Source organism: Phascolarctos cinereus, unplaced genomic scaffold, assembly GCF_003287225.1.
Source record: "Phascolarctos cinereus isolate Bilbo 61053 unplaced genomic scaffold, phaCin_HiC Scaffold_726;HRSCAF=1367, whole genome shotgun sequence".
Taxonomy (NCBI): domain Eukaryota; kingdom Metazoa; phylum Chordata; class Mammalia; order Diprotodontia; family Phascolarctidae; genus Phascolarctos; species Phascolarctos cinereus.
The window spans coordinates 314599267-314618398 of record NW_027556098.1 but is presented as its reverse complement, the minus strand read 5'-3'; the positions used below and the strand labels follow the sequence as shown (position 1 = coordinate 314618398).

Below are 19132 nucleotides of genomic sequence, written 5' to 3'. Positions count from 1 at the left end.
TGAGGCAATCGGGGTTAAGTAACTTGCCCAGGGTCACACAGCTAGTAAGCATTGAATGAATACCACTGTGAAGACTTCTTAGTGTAATTAAGATTTGGGACAAGACTATCCTGGAGCTGGTAGTGGGTCCAGGAGGTGGGATAGGGTTAAGTATAGATTTCTGTAAGTAAGATCTTTTTTTTTTCTTTTCCTGGTGCCAGATATTACTGTTTGGAATTTGTCTAGTTGTTAAAGCTCTGGCCTGGCCTTTGACCTTACCCAGATGTGTTTTCTTTTTTGGCTCCTGTTCATCTACCAGTCCCAGGAAACCCTAAATTCTTCAAGTCCCCTTATCTCCCTTTGACAGGATTTTACTTAGATGTCTTCCTGTTCCCAACATTGTCTGTTCAATCCCTAAAACCTTCCAAAACAATTGTAAATTCTCTTCCTAACTGCATATTTCTTTTAATTGCTTCTTTGACATTATCTCAACAAACTAAGAAGTATAGAGATGTATACTATGTCCTTTGTCCTATGTTAGAGTCTGGCTTGTGAGATTGTGAGCCAAGTTAATGGACAGCTGTGAGGGAGGGGGAACTGAGTCTTCAGGGTTACATAAGCTGATTTCTACCTCTGTGGACCGTCTCCTGTCATCAGAGCGTATTGATGGCCTGATGGAGGGACACCCAAATCTCAAGATTTGAAATAATAATTATAGCTATAATAAATTAACTTTTTGTTTCTCCTTGTACACCTCTGTGTTTTGTTTTATTTTTAATTTGAGTGGCATCCCACACGGTATCAAGTGTCTGGTCTGAGATTAAATTTGAACTCAGGTCCTCCTGGCTCCAAGGCTGGAGCTCTATCCACTGTGCCACCTAGCTGCCCCTCATTGGCCCTTTTCAAGAACGAAGGAGGAACAACAACAAAAGAGTTCTTCATGAGGTCTTTACACAAAGAGGACTTCCACAGCATGTGTTGTGAGTTAAACCTTGACATACACATTTCTTAAATGTGTGCCTCACTACAATCATGGGGGTGTAAGTTTAAGTTTACTCCTCCTATGGAAACTTTATTTGTGGGAATGAGTGAACTAGGTTGTTAGGAGAACATTTTGTTGGGGAATCTTCTTCCTCTTCTTCCCCTTCTTTTTCCTTCCTCTTCTTCTTCTTTTTCCCCTTCCCCTCCTCCTCCTTTTTTTTCAAGAAGTTGGAACAATTTACTTTTTGTCCTTCATGATTTTCATTTTTGATTTATTGAACTATAAGCTCTGAAAACAACAGGCTTTTTTAAAAGCCCAAAGGTGTTTTAAATGGAGCTACTTGACTCCACCTTAAAACCCAAATCACTCTGACTTTCATTGAATGGCCAGTAATAGTCCCAACCCAAGTCTCCCTAGCTTATTGTTTAGGTTTTATAGGCTCAGAATGATTGTAAAATAGCAGTTGTTTACTGTTCAGGCCAAAAACTCAGAGGGATTTTCCCTCTCAGATTGATTCCTTTGTGATGGCAAACTAGGCCATCTTTTGTCTCAGTTCTTACCCAGCCCACAGTCATTGAAGTCATGGCCTCAGACAAATTCAAACAAAATCACACCCTCTACTGGAAGCCTTTCTCGATCACTCTAAATCCTAGTGCCTTCTGTTTGTTGATTAATTCCTGTTCAGCTTGCATATAGCCTGTTTATACATGCATTTTTGCATGTCATCTCCCCTTTAGACTGTGAGCTCCATGAGGACAGACTCTCTTTTGCCTTTCTCTTATCCTTGATGCTTGGCACAGCTCCTGGCACACAGTAGGTACTTATTAAATGCTTACCAACTATCATAGTGGTGACTTATTCTATCATCCCTATTCTGGCTTTAATTTCTTTCCTTCATTTTTGACCAATAGTCATTTCCAGTAAGGCACTGTGTACTATTGTAGCTAATTCCCAACACGGGTCCCTCCTACTGTCTCTGCTTACTTCATCCCCACTGTGCTAGAAGAAATAATGAAACCATGCTGCCTGGGAAAACTATAAATTCATGCTAATCCCAACAAGGCCGTTCTGAGTACATAACAATCCTTTCTTCATCCATCTCTACTAAACTCCCTCAAACACTTCATAATAAGGAATTTCAAAGATCATCTAGCCTGTCCCATATATCAAAAAGAATCCTTTCTACAATGTCTGTCAAGTGGTCATTCTGGCTTTGTTTGTAGACCTCCAGTGAATAGGAACCCATTATGTCTTGGGGTAGCTCACTCCATTTCTGAAGAATTCTAATTGTGGGTAACTTTTTTCCTTATACCAAGCCTAAATCTGCCTCTCTGCAGTTTCCATTACAAATAATGCTCCCAGATATGCCTTCTGGGGCCAAATATAACAAATATAATCCCTTTTCATATGAAAGATTTTCAAATCTTTCTAAGCTAAACAATTCCAGTTCCTTCAAATCTTTATATGACACAAATTCAAGGCCCTTCACCCTCCTGGGGACCCTCTTCTGGAACAACAGCACAGCAAACATGTTTAAGATATGGTTCTAGATGGTGGGGATGTTTCCTGCCCTCAAGGAACACATGTTCCACATGGAGGATATGATGTATATGGAAATGTGTTCTAGTAGGAAGTTTGAGGAGGGAAAAAACATTGACTCAGGGATAAGGGAAGGTTTTGTGTAAGATATGGCATCCAAGCTGAGCCTTGAAGGAAGATAAAGATTCTGAGAAGTGGGCATGAGAAACAAGGCCATGCATTCCAGGCGCAGGAGAGGATCTGTACAAGTTTAGGTGATGAGAGATAGAACATAGAGTTTAGGAGTACTGCAAGTAAACTGGTTTGATAGGAAAATGAAGAGGGAAAATGTAAAAAAAAATCTTTCTTGGTACTAATGGGGCCCTGCAAACCCTCCCCTCCCCCCAACTTCCTTGAATTTTCCCACTGGTCAAATCTCTGGCTTTTGCCCGAGGCACAGACCCATCCCAACTAACCTTTTATTGTGGCTCCATCCAATCTCCCAATTCAGTTACCTCTAACCTAGCCCTTCATTGACTTTGTCAATACAAGCATAATAAATGCTCCAATTCTTAAAATCTTGCCCACCCCCATTGGTGTTCTAATAAACCTTGTCTGGCTGAAAGGCGGCTTGGGTCAAATTCGTAAGAGACAGGACCTGCAAAGCTATTTCAGGGTCCCAGCACCCCTAACTTAAACAGTACTACTATACAAGAGTAAATATAAGGCTCCATACAAAAGGATTCCTTAAGGGGAATCATCACAGAAACCTTTAAATCATGATTCCCTATGTTCAAAGGTTCATGTTCATATTCATGGAAGACCTCTTTAACAAGGTCCAAATGTAAGGATACTTTATAGATGATAAAGTCCTCTAGACAGAATACTGTGCTAAATGAATGTTTGTCTGACGCATATGTTACAGTGCTAAGAATAATAGATATAAAAAATCAGATAGACTGGGTTTGAATCCTGGTTCCTTATTACTTTAAATAACTGCCACGTGCAAGACACTGTGCTAATCATTGGGCAAATTACTTAACCTCTCTGGGCCTCAGCTTCCTCACTTGTAATATAAGGGAGTTAGACTATATGATCTCCAAGGCCCCTATCAGTTCTAAATTCGTAATCGTGTGACCTACTGAATTTAAAGCTATTGGTTTGAAAAGAATGAGAAGTAGGTTATCTGTTCTGAGCCCCCTCATCCCTTCTATACATTCACCTGCTTTTTTAGGGGCAGCTAGGTGTCACAGTGGATAGAGCACCAGCCCTGAAGTCAGGAGGACCTGAGTTCAAATCCGACCTCAGACCCAACACTTGATACTAGCTGTGATGGAGGCAGGGCCCAAGACAAGATTTTTGCCTTTGCCCCAAAGAGAATCTGGCTCCAAGTTGTCTACAGACCCCAACTCTTATCTTTCCTTGAAAGCCCTAGCTTACCTTTAGATCTTATTCAGATGCACCTTCAACCCTTGCCCTGAATAGAATCTGGCTCCTGTTTGTCTACAGGACCCAGGAAAACCCTTGAACCTTCAAATTTCCTAATCGACTCCCCTCATCTCCCTTTGAAAGCCTTAGGCTCCCTTTTGTCTATAGGCCCCAGAAAGGCCTTCCTTTATCTCCTTTTGAAAGTCCTAGCCCCACCTTGATTTTGTGCAGATGCCTTTCAAACTTCTGCCTTCCTGTTCCCTCCATTATCTATTTCCATTGTCTATTCAATCTCTCTGACCTCCCCAATTAGAATTCTTACCTAGACCCTTTCCCCAACCCCCTTCTCTGGCCACTCAATGTTAACTTTAGTATTTAAGATCCACCTCGGCCCTTATTCAGATGCTGAGAATCTCTCGTGCCCCAAAGGCTGAGCCTTTCTCATGCCTGCCTGTCCTTATGGTCGTCACCTGGCCTCTGTGATTTATCACCAATAAACTTTTCCTCTGGCTGAAGATTTGAGTTGAATTCATTCAGCAGGGCCCAGTACCGCGATCTTGGGGTCCCAGCACCCCAAAACCCCTAGACCTCTTCAGCTGTGTGACCCTGGGCAAGTCACTTAACCCTAATTGCCTTTAAAAAAAAAAGACATTTTTAGGAGCAGCTATGTGGCACAGTGGATAGAGCACTGGCTCTGGATTCAGGAGGACCCGAGTTCAAATCCGGCCTCAGACACATAACACTTATTAGCTGTGTGACCCTGGGCAAGTCACTTAACCCCAATTGCCTAAAAGCAAAAAAAAAAAAATACAAAATATACATTCACCTGCTTTTCCCCCCTCTTTATTTCAGTCTCTAAGGAACAGACCATTTTGCCAAGGCTAACCCTTACACCTGGTCCCCTTCCTTCTCCTTTCTAGAGCTTGCTTCTTCAATTATTCCTCCCTCTGCTTTACCTTAAGAATTTTGGGAAAATTTTTAACAACAGTCCTCTCTTTTCTTTTGGCTAGGCGTCCATCTTAGTGAGGAAAGACATGAGTGAAAGAAATGGGAAAACAAAGATACATTATGTGCAGAGAGAAATGAAAGCAAAGAATTGTACATAGCAGAGACATAAGAAATGGAGAAAAGTACATGGAAATAGAAATAAAGACGAATGGATTGGACAGGAAGAGAGACAGACATGGAGAGAAGTTCATGGAGTAAAGAAAACTTAAGATGAGATCATATAGGCAGACACAGATATAGGGAGAAGTAGGAGACAAATGGAGACAAAAAACAGGCAGAGAAATACAGAAAGGCATGAAGGGGAAAAAAGTATTGTTGTTCAGTTGTGTCTGACTTCTTGGCAGAGATATTGAGTGGTCTGCCATTTCCTTCTCCAGCTCATTTTACAGATGAGGAAACTGAGGCAAACAGGGTTAAGTGACTTGCCCAGGGTCACACAGCTAGTACATGTCTGATGCCATATTTGAACTCAGGACTATCAGTCTTCCTGACTCCGGGCCTGAGGGTTCGATCCACCACTCTGTCACCTAGCTGCCCACAAACAAATCGACATTAAGACAAAGCTGAAGGGCTTAAACAGACCTGGTTTCCCGGGTCCATAGAATCCTTTAGGTTTAGAGAAGGAAGACCTTAGAAGTCATCTAGAGATCTCTATCGAAGATACCCCTGCTTGTCTCATCTTACAGAGGGGGAAACTGAGTCCCAGTGAGGTTAAAGAGCGTGCCCACAGTCACCCAGGCACAGTCTTCTTTCCACCTCGCCCCACTACAGGCCCGTCCCTCGAGTCCTCCCGCTGTGGGGAGGCTGTAGCTATGGCCCAAGTGCCCAACCATCCCGGAAAACCTAAGAGCCTGGTAAACGGAACGGCTGCCTCGTCAGTCCCGCAGGGGAGGACAGAGGAAATGGCCATGGGACGCCCGCTCTCGTCCCCGAATGCCGGCCTAGGCCTGCCCGGCCTCCCTCAGGCCCGCTGGGACGCGAGGCCACAGCCAAGCTTGCCGGTCCGTTGGGCCGGGCCGTTAGGAAAACACCTGCCGTTACTTCCCGCGCGCGCCAGGAGAAATAAATCCTCGCCCCGCTCTTTCATCGGTGCTTCTCCCTCTCTTCATCCCCTCCCGCCCGCCAGCAGGTGCCGAGATTCCAACCAATCACTAGGTGGGTTGAGGCGAGCCGGCTCCACGTGCAGCACGGGAATCCGACTTCCCGGGCCCAGAGATTTAGGGGAATCACGCGTTAGGTGGGGGGGTTACACTGTGGCGGGGTGGGAAGCTTAGCCCTTCAGTTCCCAAAAAGGAGCTAGAGTGCCCCGCCCTGCGGAAATGAAAAGGGTGAAGGGCGGGGGAATCCACAGAAAGAAAAAGACGAGGGCGTCTTTGGCGGGCCCTCTAGAGCTAGGACCGAGGAGACTTTCCCGATGGAGATGGAAGGTTTGCGGGATTACGGGACTCCTCGCACGGTCATACGGGAGTGGGTAGTATTGCCCGACCCAGGCCCCTCCCCGCCCCTTGCCCCCTCTGCCGCCTAACCCCCACCTCGAGGCTGGGTCCCGCCCCATGGCATTCTAGGGCCCGCCCTCTCCCCACGCGCCGATATAAATTCGCCGCCGGGTTTATTGCTTCCTTAGTGCGCGCTCAACCTCCTCCGAGACTGAGAGTTATTAGCAACGCAGCTGAGAGACCGCTAGGCAGCCCCTCCAGCCCACCAGACGCCCAACTCTGCTGCAGGCTAGTGCCTCCCGCCGCCTCCTCGTGTTTTTCTCTACGGTCCCGGTGAGAGCCCCGTTACCGAACGTAGAGCCGGTCTGATCTCCGTACTTTCCTTCCCACTCCCTCCCCGGGCAGAGCAGGGTCTGCTGGGGACAGTGAGTGAGTCCAGATCGAAGCTTCTGCCCCCCCTCCCCCCGCTGTAGTTACACCTCCTCCCCACCCAAAGGACCATCTCCCTGTGTTGTGTTTCTGACTCAGCGGGGTGTCAGGACCGATATCGGAGAACTCCCCCACCCCCGGCTTCCGGGGAGCAAGCCTGTGCTTCCCCATCCCCTCTCCTTCCCCTTGCTGGCTCCCCGAAGTCCAACGGCTGCCTTTCCTGGGCTGTCTCCCAGAAGTTCACCCTGCGCTCCCCCGACGAAGCGGCGGCTTTAAAGCTTTCCAGATGCGTGCCCTAGGTCACCGGCCAATCTGTCGGCCGCCCCTCGTCCTAACCGTCCCTGGCGAGTGGTCTGCGGTAGCGATGAGAGGGAGGGACCTTGGCCCCTCGCTTGCGCCCACATCAGCCGTTTCTAGTCAACTTTTGAATGTCGTTAGGACCAGAAGGCACAGTGGTCTTCTGTTTGGTGACCCATCCCCGCCTCCAGCTGCCCGAACTGCAAGGCCTTGATCCGTGCGGAATGTTACCAGCAAAGGGTCCCTCTTTTCTGCTGACGATATTTCTTGCTCCTCTGCCATGGTTTTGCCACCTGCAAGGCATTGTGAGCTGCCCTCCCTGCCCCTATGAGGACACCGGGCAAAAAAGAAGGGAAAATGGTGTCCCAGGCTGCTCTGAAGCCCTATGGGGAAGAGGGGCGGAGGGGAAAGAGGTGAATGAAATGCAGGTGGTGTTGGGTTTATCTTGTCTAAGACCTTCAGGATGCAGGGTGGTGCGTAATTGGCTCCTGGATAAGGCCCAGGATTGTGAGTGCTAGCAAAGTTAAAATGTTTACCTCTTTCAGCAACTCGCCTTCTCCACTCCCTCCCCCCTCCCCCCCAGAAAAAGTCTGCCAGGAAGTTCCTTAAAATTTTTACCTACCTAACCAATGTTTGATAGATTCGACTTAGGCTACAGTTACTTGTAATTTATTTTCGTTAATTCATGTCAGTAAGGTACAAGGTGGTTTGTAAAATGTACGCAGAATTTCTGGCTTCCTAAAAAGTTTCTAAAAACTCATGGCTAGTTTTTTCTTCTGCAGGCCACATAGTATGATCATTCGGTGTTCAGTTTCCCAACAACTTTCTATGGAAAATCAAGGGAAGTGGGCCATGGTTGCCGTGAGCAACTTTGAAGAGCGGGACACCTTTAGAGAAGCTTGATCAAGGTGCCATCATCGTGAGACCCTCCAAATCAGGGTAAGGGTCCCTCGGGGTAGGTCTAGCGTTGGTGCTTCAAATGATTGGCAGTCTTCAGTGGAAGAGACCTTTGTGAAGCTGGATGAGTGTGAAAATGATATGGGGATTCATTGGGATCAATGCAAAATCCTTCCTCTAACAGGTTTAAAAAAATAAATTGCTCAAGGACAGAATAGGGTAGGGCTTTGTAATATCCTGAGTTAGTCTATTCTGAAGCAGGGGCCCTGCTCTCTTTATGAGCAACTTTATCCCAGTTTTTCATTTCACACTCTTTGTCCTGCCAGGACAGTGTAAGGGTTTGGTTCCTGCTAAAAAGCCAATTTATTTGTAATTGTTGCCAAGCCCCCAGTCAGAAAACAATCTAGGAAGAGGATGGAGGGGATTCCTGGTTCACCTACTTGGATTTAAGACATTTATAGTGCTGCTATCATTTGTTGGGCCTTGTGGGAATAGAAGTAGAACGTTTTCTTGGGAATTTCCTAAGAAAGGTTTTGTAGATGGGGAGATTGAAGTTGAAAGGTTGTGACTTTTTCCCAGAATCCCACAGATAGTGGGTTTTCAGCACAGGGGTTAGTCTTGACTGCACTTTCCAGTGTAAGGTCAATACCTCCCACCCATCTCACATAAAGAAAGCATGAAGGGGCAATGAAAGAGTATGAAGAATAAAGTGCTTCTTGTGAAACATTGTTACAGCTTGTTCCCTTATCTAAGTAGAGCCTTAGGTACAGCTGGGAAGGCAAGCCAAAGTACCCCCAAGGGCACAGTTGAACTGTACAGGCAGTTCATGGGAGGGAGGGATTATTGTGGACTAGGATGGGAATTGATTGGTCTGGAGCCACCTTAAAGGTTTTATGTAATAGGTATATGTGTCTGTCTTATTTCTCTTCCTTTTGGATTGTGAGTTCAGGGAAACTTTGTATGTCACCTGCTTCCCTTCCCTAATTTAACAGATGCTTTGCATATAGTAGATATTGAATAAAATGTGTGTTGGATTTTAGCTGTGTAGATCACTAGCTAGACTTTGAGAGTAGCAAGATAAAACTAACTATGGGCTGATTCCAAGTGGGGGGGGCAAGAAGATTGTAACTGAAATTGGGAGGTGTGGTTGGATAGGTCAAGGGATGGGGAAAACTTTAGGAAGCTTTCTAGTGGGAAAGTCAGATCTTAAATTTATTTTCTACATCTAGCCCTCATTAGAAGAGGAGCTAAAAGGAGAGGCTGTATAATATGACAGAATACTGGCTGTGCTGATCCAGGGACCCCCAGGGTCTTATGTATTAATACATCAAAATTGTGTTTTAGTTGTTGGAAATGTGGTCCTAGGGTTAGTTTGCTTAATGATTGCTTTACATTTCTTTGCCCCTAGCCTAACAGCCCCACTCAATTCCCAGAATTTGATCTGCTTTTCCCAGCCTCATATCAACATCCCTGTTTAACTTGTGGGGTCTTTTAAATGGCAGAGCTAATAGAGAGTTGTTTTACAAATGAGGAAACCTAGACCTGGAGAAAAGTGATTTGCAGAAGATAGTAATCTTTTTTTCTTGGCCAGCAGAAGATACCAGAGTTGGTTATAGAAAATAAAAAATCCCAATCTTAGCTATATTTAACCTGTGGGCTTTCTTGCTTTTCCCCTTCACCTTATTAATAAAGAAGACTTATTAATAAAAGACTGAGTAGAATATGAGACTTTGTGACTAGGGAAATCTGTCACTTAGTTCTTTGAGGCCTTATTTGCATTCTCTGTATTCATTAATTCAATAAATAATTTATTTTATTAAATTTAATTTATTGAAGTTGAGGAGTTAGGAAGGAGGCAACATCATCAGGTGGAAAGGTGTCTAGTGACATAGGTTTTAGTTCTTCCTCTTCCACAGATCAGCTGGGTAACTTGCAGTCAGTTAGCTTTTAAGCTCAGGGGAAACAAGACAAAAAACCTGCCTCTGCCCTCATGGAGCTCACAGTCTCACAAAATGCAAACAACTGTACTAGGACTAAAAGAAGTCCTTTCCCAGTGTTCTTTTAATCTTTGTATTTTTCTCTCTGAGACTGCCAAGAAAAGGATTTTATATTTGCTTCTTGAGGCAGTGGGAAGCCACTGGAATTTGAGTAGGAGGGGAGATATGATCTGACCTGAAAAAAGGTCAGTGTCACTGGATGGCAGAGTATGTGGAGGGGAGTGGGAAATAAGGTGAGAACTGAAAAGGTAAGAAGGTTACAAAGCCAAAAATGGGGGCAGGTAGGTGGCTCAGTGGATAGACACCAGCCCTGAAGTCAGGAGGACCTGAGTTCAAATTCAGCCTCAGACCAAATACTTGACACTTACCTAGCTGTGTGACCATGGGCAAGTCACTTAGCCTCAATTGCCTAAAAAAAAAAAAAGGAACAAGAAAAGCCAAATAGGATTTTTTTATTTGATTCTGGAGGTAATAGGGAGTTTATATTAAATATGGGGGGTGTTGATGTAGACCTGTCTTAGGAAGATCAGTTTGATAGCTGAGTGGTAGATGGATTGAAGTAGGAGAAACTTGAGGCAGGGAGACCCACCAGCCTACTATTGCAATCTCCAGTAGCTGTGAAGTGATAGGGAACTGGACGAGGGTGGTAGCAGTATCAGAGGAGAAAAGTATGAGAGAGGTGTGAAGGTAAAGAACACAACTTGCCAACTGATTGGATGGGGTGTTGGGGGGGCCAGTAAGTGGAAGAAGACTCCCAGGTTGGGAACTTGGATACTAAAAAGATAGTGGTTCCATAACCAGTAATAGCAAAGTTAGGAAAGGAAGTGGGGGGGGGAGGTTTTTTTTGTGGGGGAAAAATAACGAATTTAGTTGAGTTTAAGATATTTGCAGGCCATCTAGTTTGAGATATCTAGTAGATAGATGGAGGTGTAAGACTGGATGGAGGTCAGGAGAAAGGATGAGAGGCTGGACAAGATTTGATAGTCATGTTCGTAGAGATGAGAATTGAAACCACATCAGCTGATGGAATCACCTGGTGAAATAGAAGAGGGCCTAGAACAGACAGCAAAGCAGACAAAGAACCTTAGGCAAATGTGTTGTTTATTAGAGCAGATAAAGGTACTTGAACAAGATGATCTTTAAATTAGCGCTAATGGCATTTTCTTTTATAAACGCCTTTCTAGCTCTAAAGTTTTTTGATTCTTAGTTCATGTCAGCAGTTGAGAACAACCCCTTCCCTTATCCCTGAAAGACCGAACTATGTAGCTTCAGGTGATAGAAGAGACAAAATTGATTTTGTAGCGTATGCAGGAGTCGGCTTACTTGTTAGTTGACCTCTTTTTCTCTCAGCTTCCTTGGCCTTGTACAAAAATGGGAGTTGGGAGGTTAAAAAAAAAGTTTATTCCCCCCTACTTTCTGGAGGTGGGGAGATATGGAAAATATTTAATACCAGGCTAATGCTGAGAGAAGTACTAGAAAGGAACTGGCAGGAGTTCAACTCCCCCACCCCCTAGCAGAGCAAAGGAGACTGCTGGGGCAAGTTGTTTTGATGGGACTGTTTGTACATGACTGAGCCTCACCACATCCTAGTAACAGGGCCAGCTTTTTCTTCCTTCCCCACCCAGCAACAGTAGCCACCAATCTCCTCTCTTCTGTGGTTCTCTGACTACCTTTTGTTACCAGGGCAGAAAAAGGCAGGCTCTGGGAGTTGGAGAGGGGGCCAGTACTTCTGTACTGTACTGTTGTCTGTGGCCTGGAAGGAATGGGCAAGAGGGAAATCTATTTACCAGTTTTGGAAGCCAAGTTCTAGAGGGTTTGAATACAGTAGAATGGGCCTTACTAAGCACTTTTGCTAGATGCTGAGATGTAAAAAGTATAAAAATACACTCTTTGCCCTCATAGAACATAGTCCAGTAGGTCAAAACACCAATATGGAATGATGCACAATAGATTGACATTAGAGAACCACTTTAGAGAACAGCAAAAGGCATTACCAAATGAGATGGAGGGATTCCCAGGAGTATTTGAGTTGGTATTGAAAAGGTAGTAAGCGTGGGTGTGTAGGAAGAAGGAAATTTCCAATTTATTGCTTGGCTTCGATGTTCCATGCTAGTGCCAGAGGTTAAGTTCATTTTGGGGCCCTTGTTTCTCCAGGTAGAACTATGTGTGAGTGAATAGTAGGGAGCTTGGTGTGACCTATCAGTTCTGACTGTAAAGAGTGAACATAGATAATCGAATCTGTTTAGCACCACTAAACATTTTCGTGGATACTGGATATCTTGGACTTGAGGAAGCTACCATGATCCTCAGCCACCTCTTCCCAACCCCTCTAGCAAGAACTAGAATTCACTAATTGTCCAGTAGTGTATCTTGAAAGTGACTATTTGATTGTTAATTAATATAGCCTAGAGCAATGTAGGGAGCAGCAGTATATTCTAGGCTATATTAGCAAATACGGCCTGGCCCATATTAATTGTTGTCTTGGAACTCTTCCCTTAGCAAAGGAGTAGCTCCCATCGAAAGGGACTTGTGAGATCTGTGAAGATGGGACATTAGTGGATTGAGGGACAAGTAAAGTGAGCAAGGATAACCTCAGGACCTTGCATAAAGTTGATGATAGTGATGCCTTTTTTTTTTTTTGACTCCTTACCCAGACTCCGGCAGAGTTCCTCTATCTTGTCTTGCTCAATCAGTGGAGGCTATCTTTCCATTTCTCCTTTGCCTCCTGGGAAGTAGCAGAAAGCCAGCATCATCATGGTTGGATTTAAGCCTACAGACGTGCCCCCAACAGCCACCGTAAAGTTCCTTGGGGCTGGCACCGCTGCCTGTATCGCTGACCTCATCACCTTCCCCCTGGACACAGCCAAAGTCCGGCTGCAGGTCAGAAGCCCTTGAGAATGCAGATCTCTGTACAGCTGCCTTGCTTGAACTCTAGGACTGGATCTTGTATTTCCCCCCCCCCCCCCATTTCTTAGAACACTGAGGCTGTGATGCTCCAGGGAGGTCTTATCTGTAGTTTTCCTTAATGTTCTATAAACTGCTTTGTATTTTGCCACCGCGCTCTCTTCCCCCCCCCCCCAATAGCTTCAGTGTGTCTGAAATTTGCTGTCTCCTGATGAGTGTGATTTTGATACTCATTTAAGGGCAAAGTCAGTGACTGGGGTTCATCTCCTGTCTTCTCTGTTATTATCTGCCCAAGATCAAATGGCTAGTAGTAAACTGAGGCGGCTTTCTGAGCCTAAATTTCCTGACCTGTAAGGTAGAAATAACACTCCCTACCTCATTAGCTTGTTAGGTTTATGTGAGAGAATTTTTTTTATTTTTTTTTTTCCATATGCTTTTGAGTTGAAAATTTTTCTCCCTTTTCCTCCCTCCCACCCTCCCCAAGATGGCACACAATCTGACATAGGCTTTACATTTACATACCCATGAAACATATTTTCACATTAGTAAAGTTGTAAGTAAAAATTAAAACCAATACGAGGAACCATCAGAAAGATGAAACAAAACTCAACAGAAGGTAAAAATAAGTGATAGTGATTCGACTTCCATAGTTCTTTCTTTGGATGTGGACAGCATTTTCCATCCCGAGGCCTCTGGAGATGTCTTAGATCCTTGTAATGCTGAGAAGGGTTCAGTTTAATAATATTAGTCATTGCATAACGTGGCTGTTATTGTTTACAGAGTCCTCTTGGTTCTGCTCACTTCACTCAGCATCAGACCATATTAAGTCTTTCCAGGTTTTTCTGAAGTCAGCCTGTTCATTATTTCTTACAGCACAACAGTATTCCATTACATTCATATACCACAACTTGCTCAGCCATTCCCCAGTGGATGGGCATTCCTCTCAATTTCCAATTCTTTGCCACCCCAAAAAGAGCTGCTATGAATATTTTTGTACATGTGGGTCCTTTTCCCATTTGTTTGATCTCTTTGGGATATAGCCCTAGGAGTGCTATTGCTGGATCAAAGGGTATGCACATTTTTGTAGCCCTTTGGGCATAGTTCCAAATTGTTCTCCAAAATGGTTGGATCATTTCACAACTCCACCAACAATGTATTAGCGTTCCAATTTTCCCACATGTGAGGGAATTTTTTAATCCCCACATGCATGTGGGCTAGAGTAGGTCCTTAGAGATGGAGAAACTGGAGCTCAAGACAACCAATGACTTGCTCAGGGCCCTATAAGGGAGTTAGTCATAGGTCTGGAGCTAAACCTTGCATTTTTCCTGTCCCACATGCTTTCTAGTAGACTGTTAACCTTCAAGAGAGACCTTCTGACATTTTTTGTCCTGGGGGAGAACAGGATGAGTAGCAGCCTCTTTGGGACAGTCTCTCTATGCTTTCCTTAGCTTTATTCTCCTACCTACCTTGCCTCAGTCAAGACTGAGAATCTATTTCAGGCAGCAGATTTTTTTATAATTGGAGTGCTGCCACTCATCTTTTTTATTTGTGTGCCCATGTATAAAATGGGGTCAGTAGTTTCTTTGTCCTGCCTTCCAGCCTGGTTTTGGTGGGGGAATGGAGGAGAATCAGGCATTGGGAGTATTGAGACTAGATGTCTGATTAGTCTTACCCTTCCCTATTACCAAAAAAGGTTAGTTGCAGAAGGTGTGTGTCATAATAATAGATCTTATAGCACTTGGCAGGTTACTTCCCCCATAGGCTTTCTAGCTACCCTGTCTATATAAGTTGATGCTTTTGAACTAAGCCCACTAGGTCCTTTCCATCTCCATTTGACCTCCAGCTTCCTACAGCTCTCTTCCTCCCTCTCATACAGATTCAGGGAGAGAGCCAGAGAGCCATCAGAGCTTCCTCTGCCGCTGCCCAGTATCGGGGTGTCATGGGCACCATTCTGACTATGGTGAAGACTGAGGGCCCTGGCAGCCTCTACAATGGGCTGGTGGCTGGGTTGCAGCGCCAGATGAGTTTTGCCTCTGTTCGAATTGGCCTCTATGACTCCGTCAAGCAGTTCTACACCAAGGGTTCAGAGCGTGAGTATCCCTAAATTTGGGTACAGAACAGCAGGAGCTGAAGCCTGGTGTAGAGGATGGTCGAGGTAGGCTTTGAAGGCTGAGTTAGGCATGCAAGGACCAGAAGGAACTATTATTCTTGGTTCAATCCTTGCCTCAGAATAACCCTACTTTTTTTTTTTAAGCCTAAGTAACAGTTCTCATTTCTAAAGCACTCCAAGCCTTCTAAGCTCTTTCAGCACACCTGTGAGGCACCCTTGAGTAGGGAACTGAAACACAAAGGTTAAATGAGTTTCCTGTAGTTATCCAGTAAATGTTCCTAGCCAGGATATTTGGGAGTCTAGGGTTTCTGGAACCCTAGTTGGGGGAGAGGAGAGGGGCTATAATCTCTGAATCTGTATGACCTCAGGCAATCTCAACTTTTACCTTCCTTTGGTTTTCCCAATAGATGCAGGCATTGGGAGCCGCCTCCTGGCAGGCTGCACCACAGGGGCACTGGCAGTGGGCATAGCCCAACCCACAGATGTGGTTAAGGTGCGTTTCCAGGCCCAGGCTCGTGCAGGTAGCAGCCGAAGATACCAGGGCACAATGGATGCTTATAAGACTATTGCCCGAGAGGAGGGGCTTCGAGGCCTATGGAAAGGTAGGTATAGCAGCCAATACTCTTCCCCTTCCTACCTACCCTCCCACTTCCTTTGCCCCCTTCCCTGGGTCAATGCAATTCCTTCTCTTGTCCAGGAACTTCACCCAATGTTGCCCGCAATGCTATTGTCAACTGTGCTGAGCTGGTGACCTATGATATCATCAAAGATGCCATCCTGAAGGCCCACCTCATGACTGGTAAGTGACAAGAATATTTGGTGGTAGCAGGGAGAGGAATATCCTCTTTGGAGCTCTAAGATGGGGGCCTGATTTCATAGCATCATCTTTCTGGGCTTTTAAGGAGATTGGGTCTCTAGCCTTGGTTCTGGAGCTAACCAACCTTATGAGGCACCTCCCTTGTGAGCCCCCTAGTAAAATGGAGATAATGTCTGGCCCTGCCAGTGTGAATAACTGGATATCTACCTATACCTTGTAGATATACCTAGATACAGATGGCTGTAAGTGCCCAATGAGTTCAGGGCCTTGGGGGGGAGGGGTACCAGGTTTAACTAAGCAGAGTTCTACCTTCACAGCCCCATGAAGTTGGGGGGGAATTCTGGTAGGTATTTTTATCTTTTTAAACATTACATGGCACTTTGAACAGAAGCACCCTGAAAAGTGACAGACCTTGTGGCTTAGGCAGTACAGGTGTCAATCTCATTTTATAGAGGATAAAATTTAGGAATAACTCCCAGCTAAGACCAGACATTTATCTTCAGAGTAAGTTCCCATCTGTTGTTTGACCTGTGGAGGTAGGCAAGAAATAGCCGCGCGTGATATGGGTAAACTGAGACTCAAATGGGGAAGAAATTGCCTCCCCAAGGTCACGTAGCATAGTCTGAGCTAAACTATCAAGTTCTTGCTTCCCAGGCTGCTGTCCATCCATTAGACTGTGAGGGAGGTGTGAGAGACTTTGTCCCCAGCTGTTTTGCTTTGGAGCTTGTTGTGGTGCTGGGATCACGCTGCTTTTAACAGCAGTCTCCTCTTTTCTCCTTCCACAGATGACCTTCCGTGCCACTTCACGTCAGCCTTTGGGGCTGGCTTCTGCACCACCATCATTGCTTCCCCTGTGGACGTGGTCAAGACGAGATACATGAACTCTGCCGCAGGCCAGTATGCTAGTGCTGGCCACTGCGCTTTCACTATGCTTTGGAAGGAGGGACCCCAAGCCTTCTACAAAGGGTTAGTGACTTTCTCCTAAACTAGTAGTGGATACTCTACCCCACCTCAGAAAAGTGATGAAGACTTAGATAGCCTTCATAACCCAGGAATCTCATTGGGCTGTGTTGTGTGTGTTTTCTCCCCAGGTTCGTGCCTTCCTTCCTCCGCTTGGGCTCCTGGAATGTAGTGATGTTTGTCACCTACGAGCAGTTGAAACGGGCCCTGATGGCCGCTCGAAGTTCCCGGGAAGCTCCTTTCTGAGCCCTCTCCTAGCTTTCTGCCTGATGCCTGTCCCCTTCGAGTTTGACCCTGTCCTGCCTCTCTTCCCTCCCATTTCCCCCCTATTCCTCTCGTCCCCTGCCTTAGCATTGAAGGATCCCCCTACACTCCTACTTAAGAGTTAGCCCCATTTAAACCTTCTCCAGCCCACTTTCCTGCCATTGCATACTCACTCCATTCTTAAGCTCTTTATGTCTAATAAAGTCAAACCAGAACCCAGAATGTGCAAGCTGTCTGGACTTCAAAAGAAGGCAGGTTTTAGGGGCAGTTAGGTGATTCAGTGGATAGAGCTCTGGCCTTGGAGTTAGGGGGACCCGAGTTCAAATCCAGCCTCAGACACTTGACCACTAGCTGTGTGACTCTGTGCAAGTCACTTAATCCTGATGCCTCAAGGGGGGGGGCAGGTTTAGCTAACCATGCTGTGTTGTATATGGGCCAAAACAGGTTGGTATATGCTAATTTGGGATTAACATGCATTTATTAAGCACCTACTATGTGCTAACTTAAGGGGGGAAGCTCTAAAGGTAAAAAATTGAACCTTGTCCTCAGGGAGAAGTACACAAATCATTAGGCTAAGGGTAGAATTTTTTTTTTTTAACTTGGGAGAGTTGACTGCTGCAGGGCTCAGACTAGACTTGGGCCACCATGAATGAGACTTGCCCTTTTCTACTTCGTGCCAGGGCAGCTCCTCTGGTTGTCTGTGCCCACCCTCCCTCCTGCTGTCTTGGTGAGATCCCAAGCCTACTTGGGGTGTTAGGCTAGCCACCTGGAGACCCAACTAACGAGCTGTTGCCCCTGCTTCCTCTTTTGGAGTCTTAGCTGTGGCCAGGCCCCCTTCACATCCCCTTGTGTTTGTACAGCCATCTCGGCTTCTCAGGCACCTTAACATAATGGGCTTGATTCTCATAGCAGTAAACATAGCCTAGTATACACAGTAGGTGCTTAGTGAACATTTGAATGGATAACCTGTAGGACTTATGAATTTATCTCCATTTTACAAATAAGTGGATAAATATGGTGGGAAAAGGACTAGACTTTGAAGGAAAAGAGGTGGGTTCAAATCATGCTTTGGGTACTCGATGTTTGTGGGGTGCTTACAGGGTCACCTTATAATCTCTGGGCCTTAATTTTCTCGGAGAATTGAAAGCATAGAAGTAGGTGACCACTAAGGCACTAAATTCTATAGATGATCAGAGGTGAAGGGACCTTCCCAGGGTAAGGGCTAACCAGAGTTGGTCCTTGGCCCAAGGCTAGTCCTCTTGGCACACCAAGCAGGCTCAAAGAATAGCCCAGGAGGTGACCTGTCTCCATCTTAAGCCTCAGCTTCAGCAGGATTCTGGTGGAGCGTGTGCTGTGCTGTGAAGGGGGCTTCCAGGAGAAAAAAATGCCAATGCTAATAAAGACTGGCAAGAACACTTCAGAAGCCCAGATTGACCTGAAAGAGGACAACCATCTGGAAGACAGTGTGGGTTTTCCTTGTCCTTCCCTAGACCATGAAAGTGAATCTGCGTGGGGACCACTGACCCTGGTTTCCTCCTGTCCTCTCTTGGGTCAAAGCCTCTTCTGCCTCCCCACACAGGGCACTGTCTTCACACTAACCCCATGTAGTCCTTTCTGCACACGCCATTCTGTGCCTCTAGCATATTCCCACACCTTTGCCTGATAAACACCGAGGCATTGTTCAAGCCCCACCAGAAAATGAGGAAGTCAGCACTAAGTGAAACTTAAATAGATTTCCTTACAAGAGCCCTGTGAGGCAGTACAAGTATCCCCCATTTAACGGGAGAGAACAGGCTCCAAGGGCTCAGATGATTGCCAAGAGGTGTGGCAGAACTGAGATAGAACCTGTGTCTTAACTGTTTCTACCTCCTGTGTGTGGAGGCACGTGACTCAGTTACACAGCTACCAAGCGTTGAAGCTGAGACCAGCTCCTTCCACTCCAGGGCTTTTCCATCCCCCACCTACTCCCCAACCCTCCCTCTTCTGCTTTTTTTTTTTTTTGGTTACTTGAAGTTCCCAACTTGTCTTCCCCCTACCCTGCCCTAGAGAAGGCTGCTGTTATACACAGGGGCTTGTGAGGAAAGGGCTTTGTAAACTTTAAAGTAG

At 45.6% G+C, this 19132-nt stretch overlaps 1 protein-coding gene across 2 annotated transcripts; it reads left to right on the top strand.

The window, feature by feature from the left end:
* The first annotated feature begins 6053 nt into the window (after window positions 1-6053).
* On the top strand, window positions 6054-17248 carry UCP2 (uncoupling protein 2). Of its 2 annotated transcripts, none has more exons than XM_020989586.2 (9): window positions 6054-6070; window positions 6540-6684; window positions 7860-8016; window positions 12626-12851; window positions 14752-14965; window positions 15393-15587; window positions 15683-15784; window positions 16588-16768; window positions 16894-17248. In XM_020989586.2, exons 4-9 carry the CDS (start codon window positions 12726-12728, stop codon window positions 17006-17008), a joined length of 933 nt encoding a protein of 310 aa, XP_020845245.1. In that variant the 5' UTR covers window positions 6054-6070; window positions 6540-6684; window positions 7860-8016; window positions 12626-12725; the 3' UTR covers window positions 17009-17248. The 2 variants fall into 2 exon arrangements, with proteins under 2 accessions (XP_020845245.1, XP_078013035.1); XM_078156909.1 differs by lacking the exon at window positions 6054-6070 and adding an exon at window positions 6324-6342.
* The last annotated feature ends 1884 nt before the right edge of the window (window positions 17249-19132 follow it).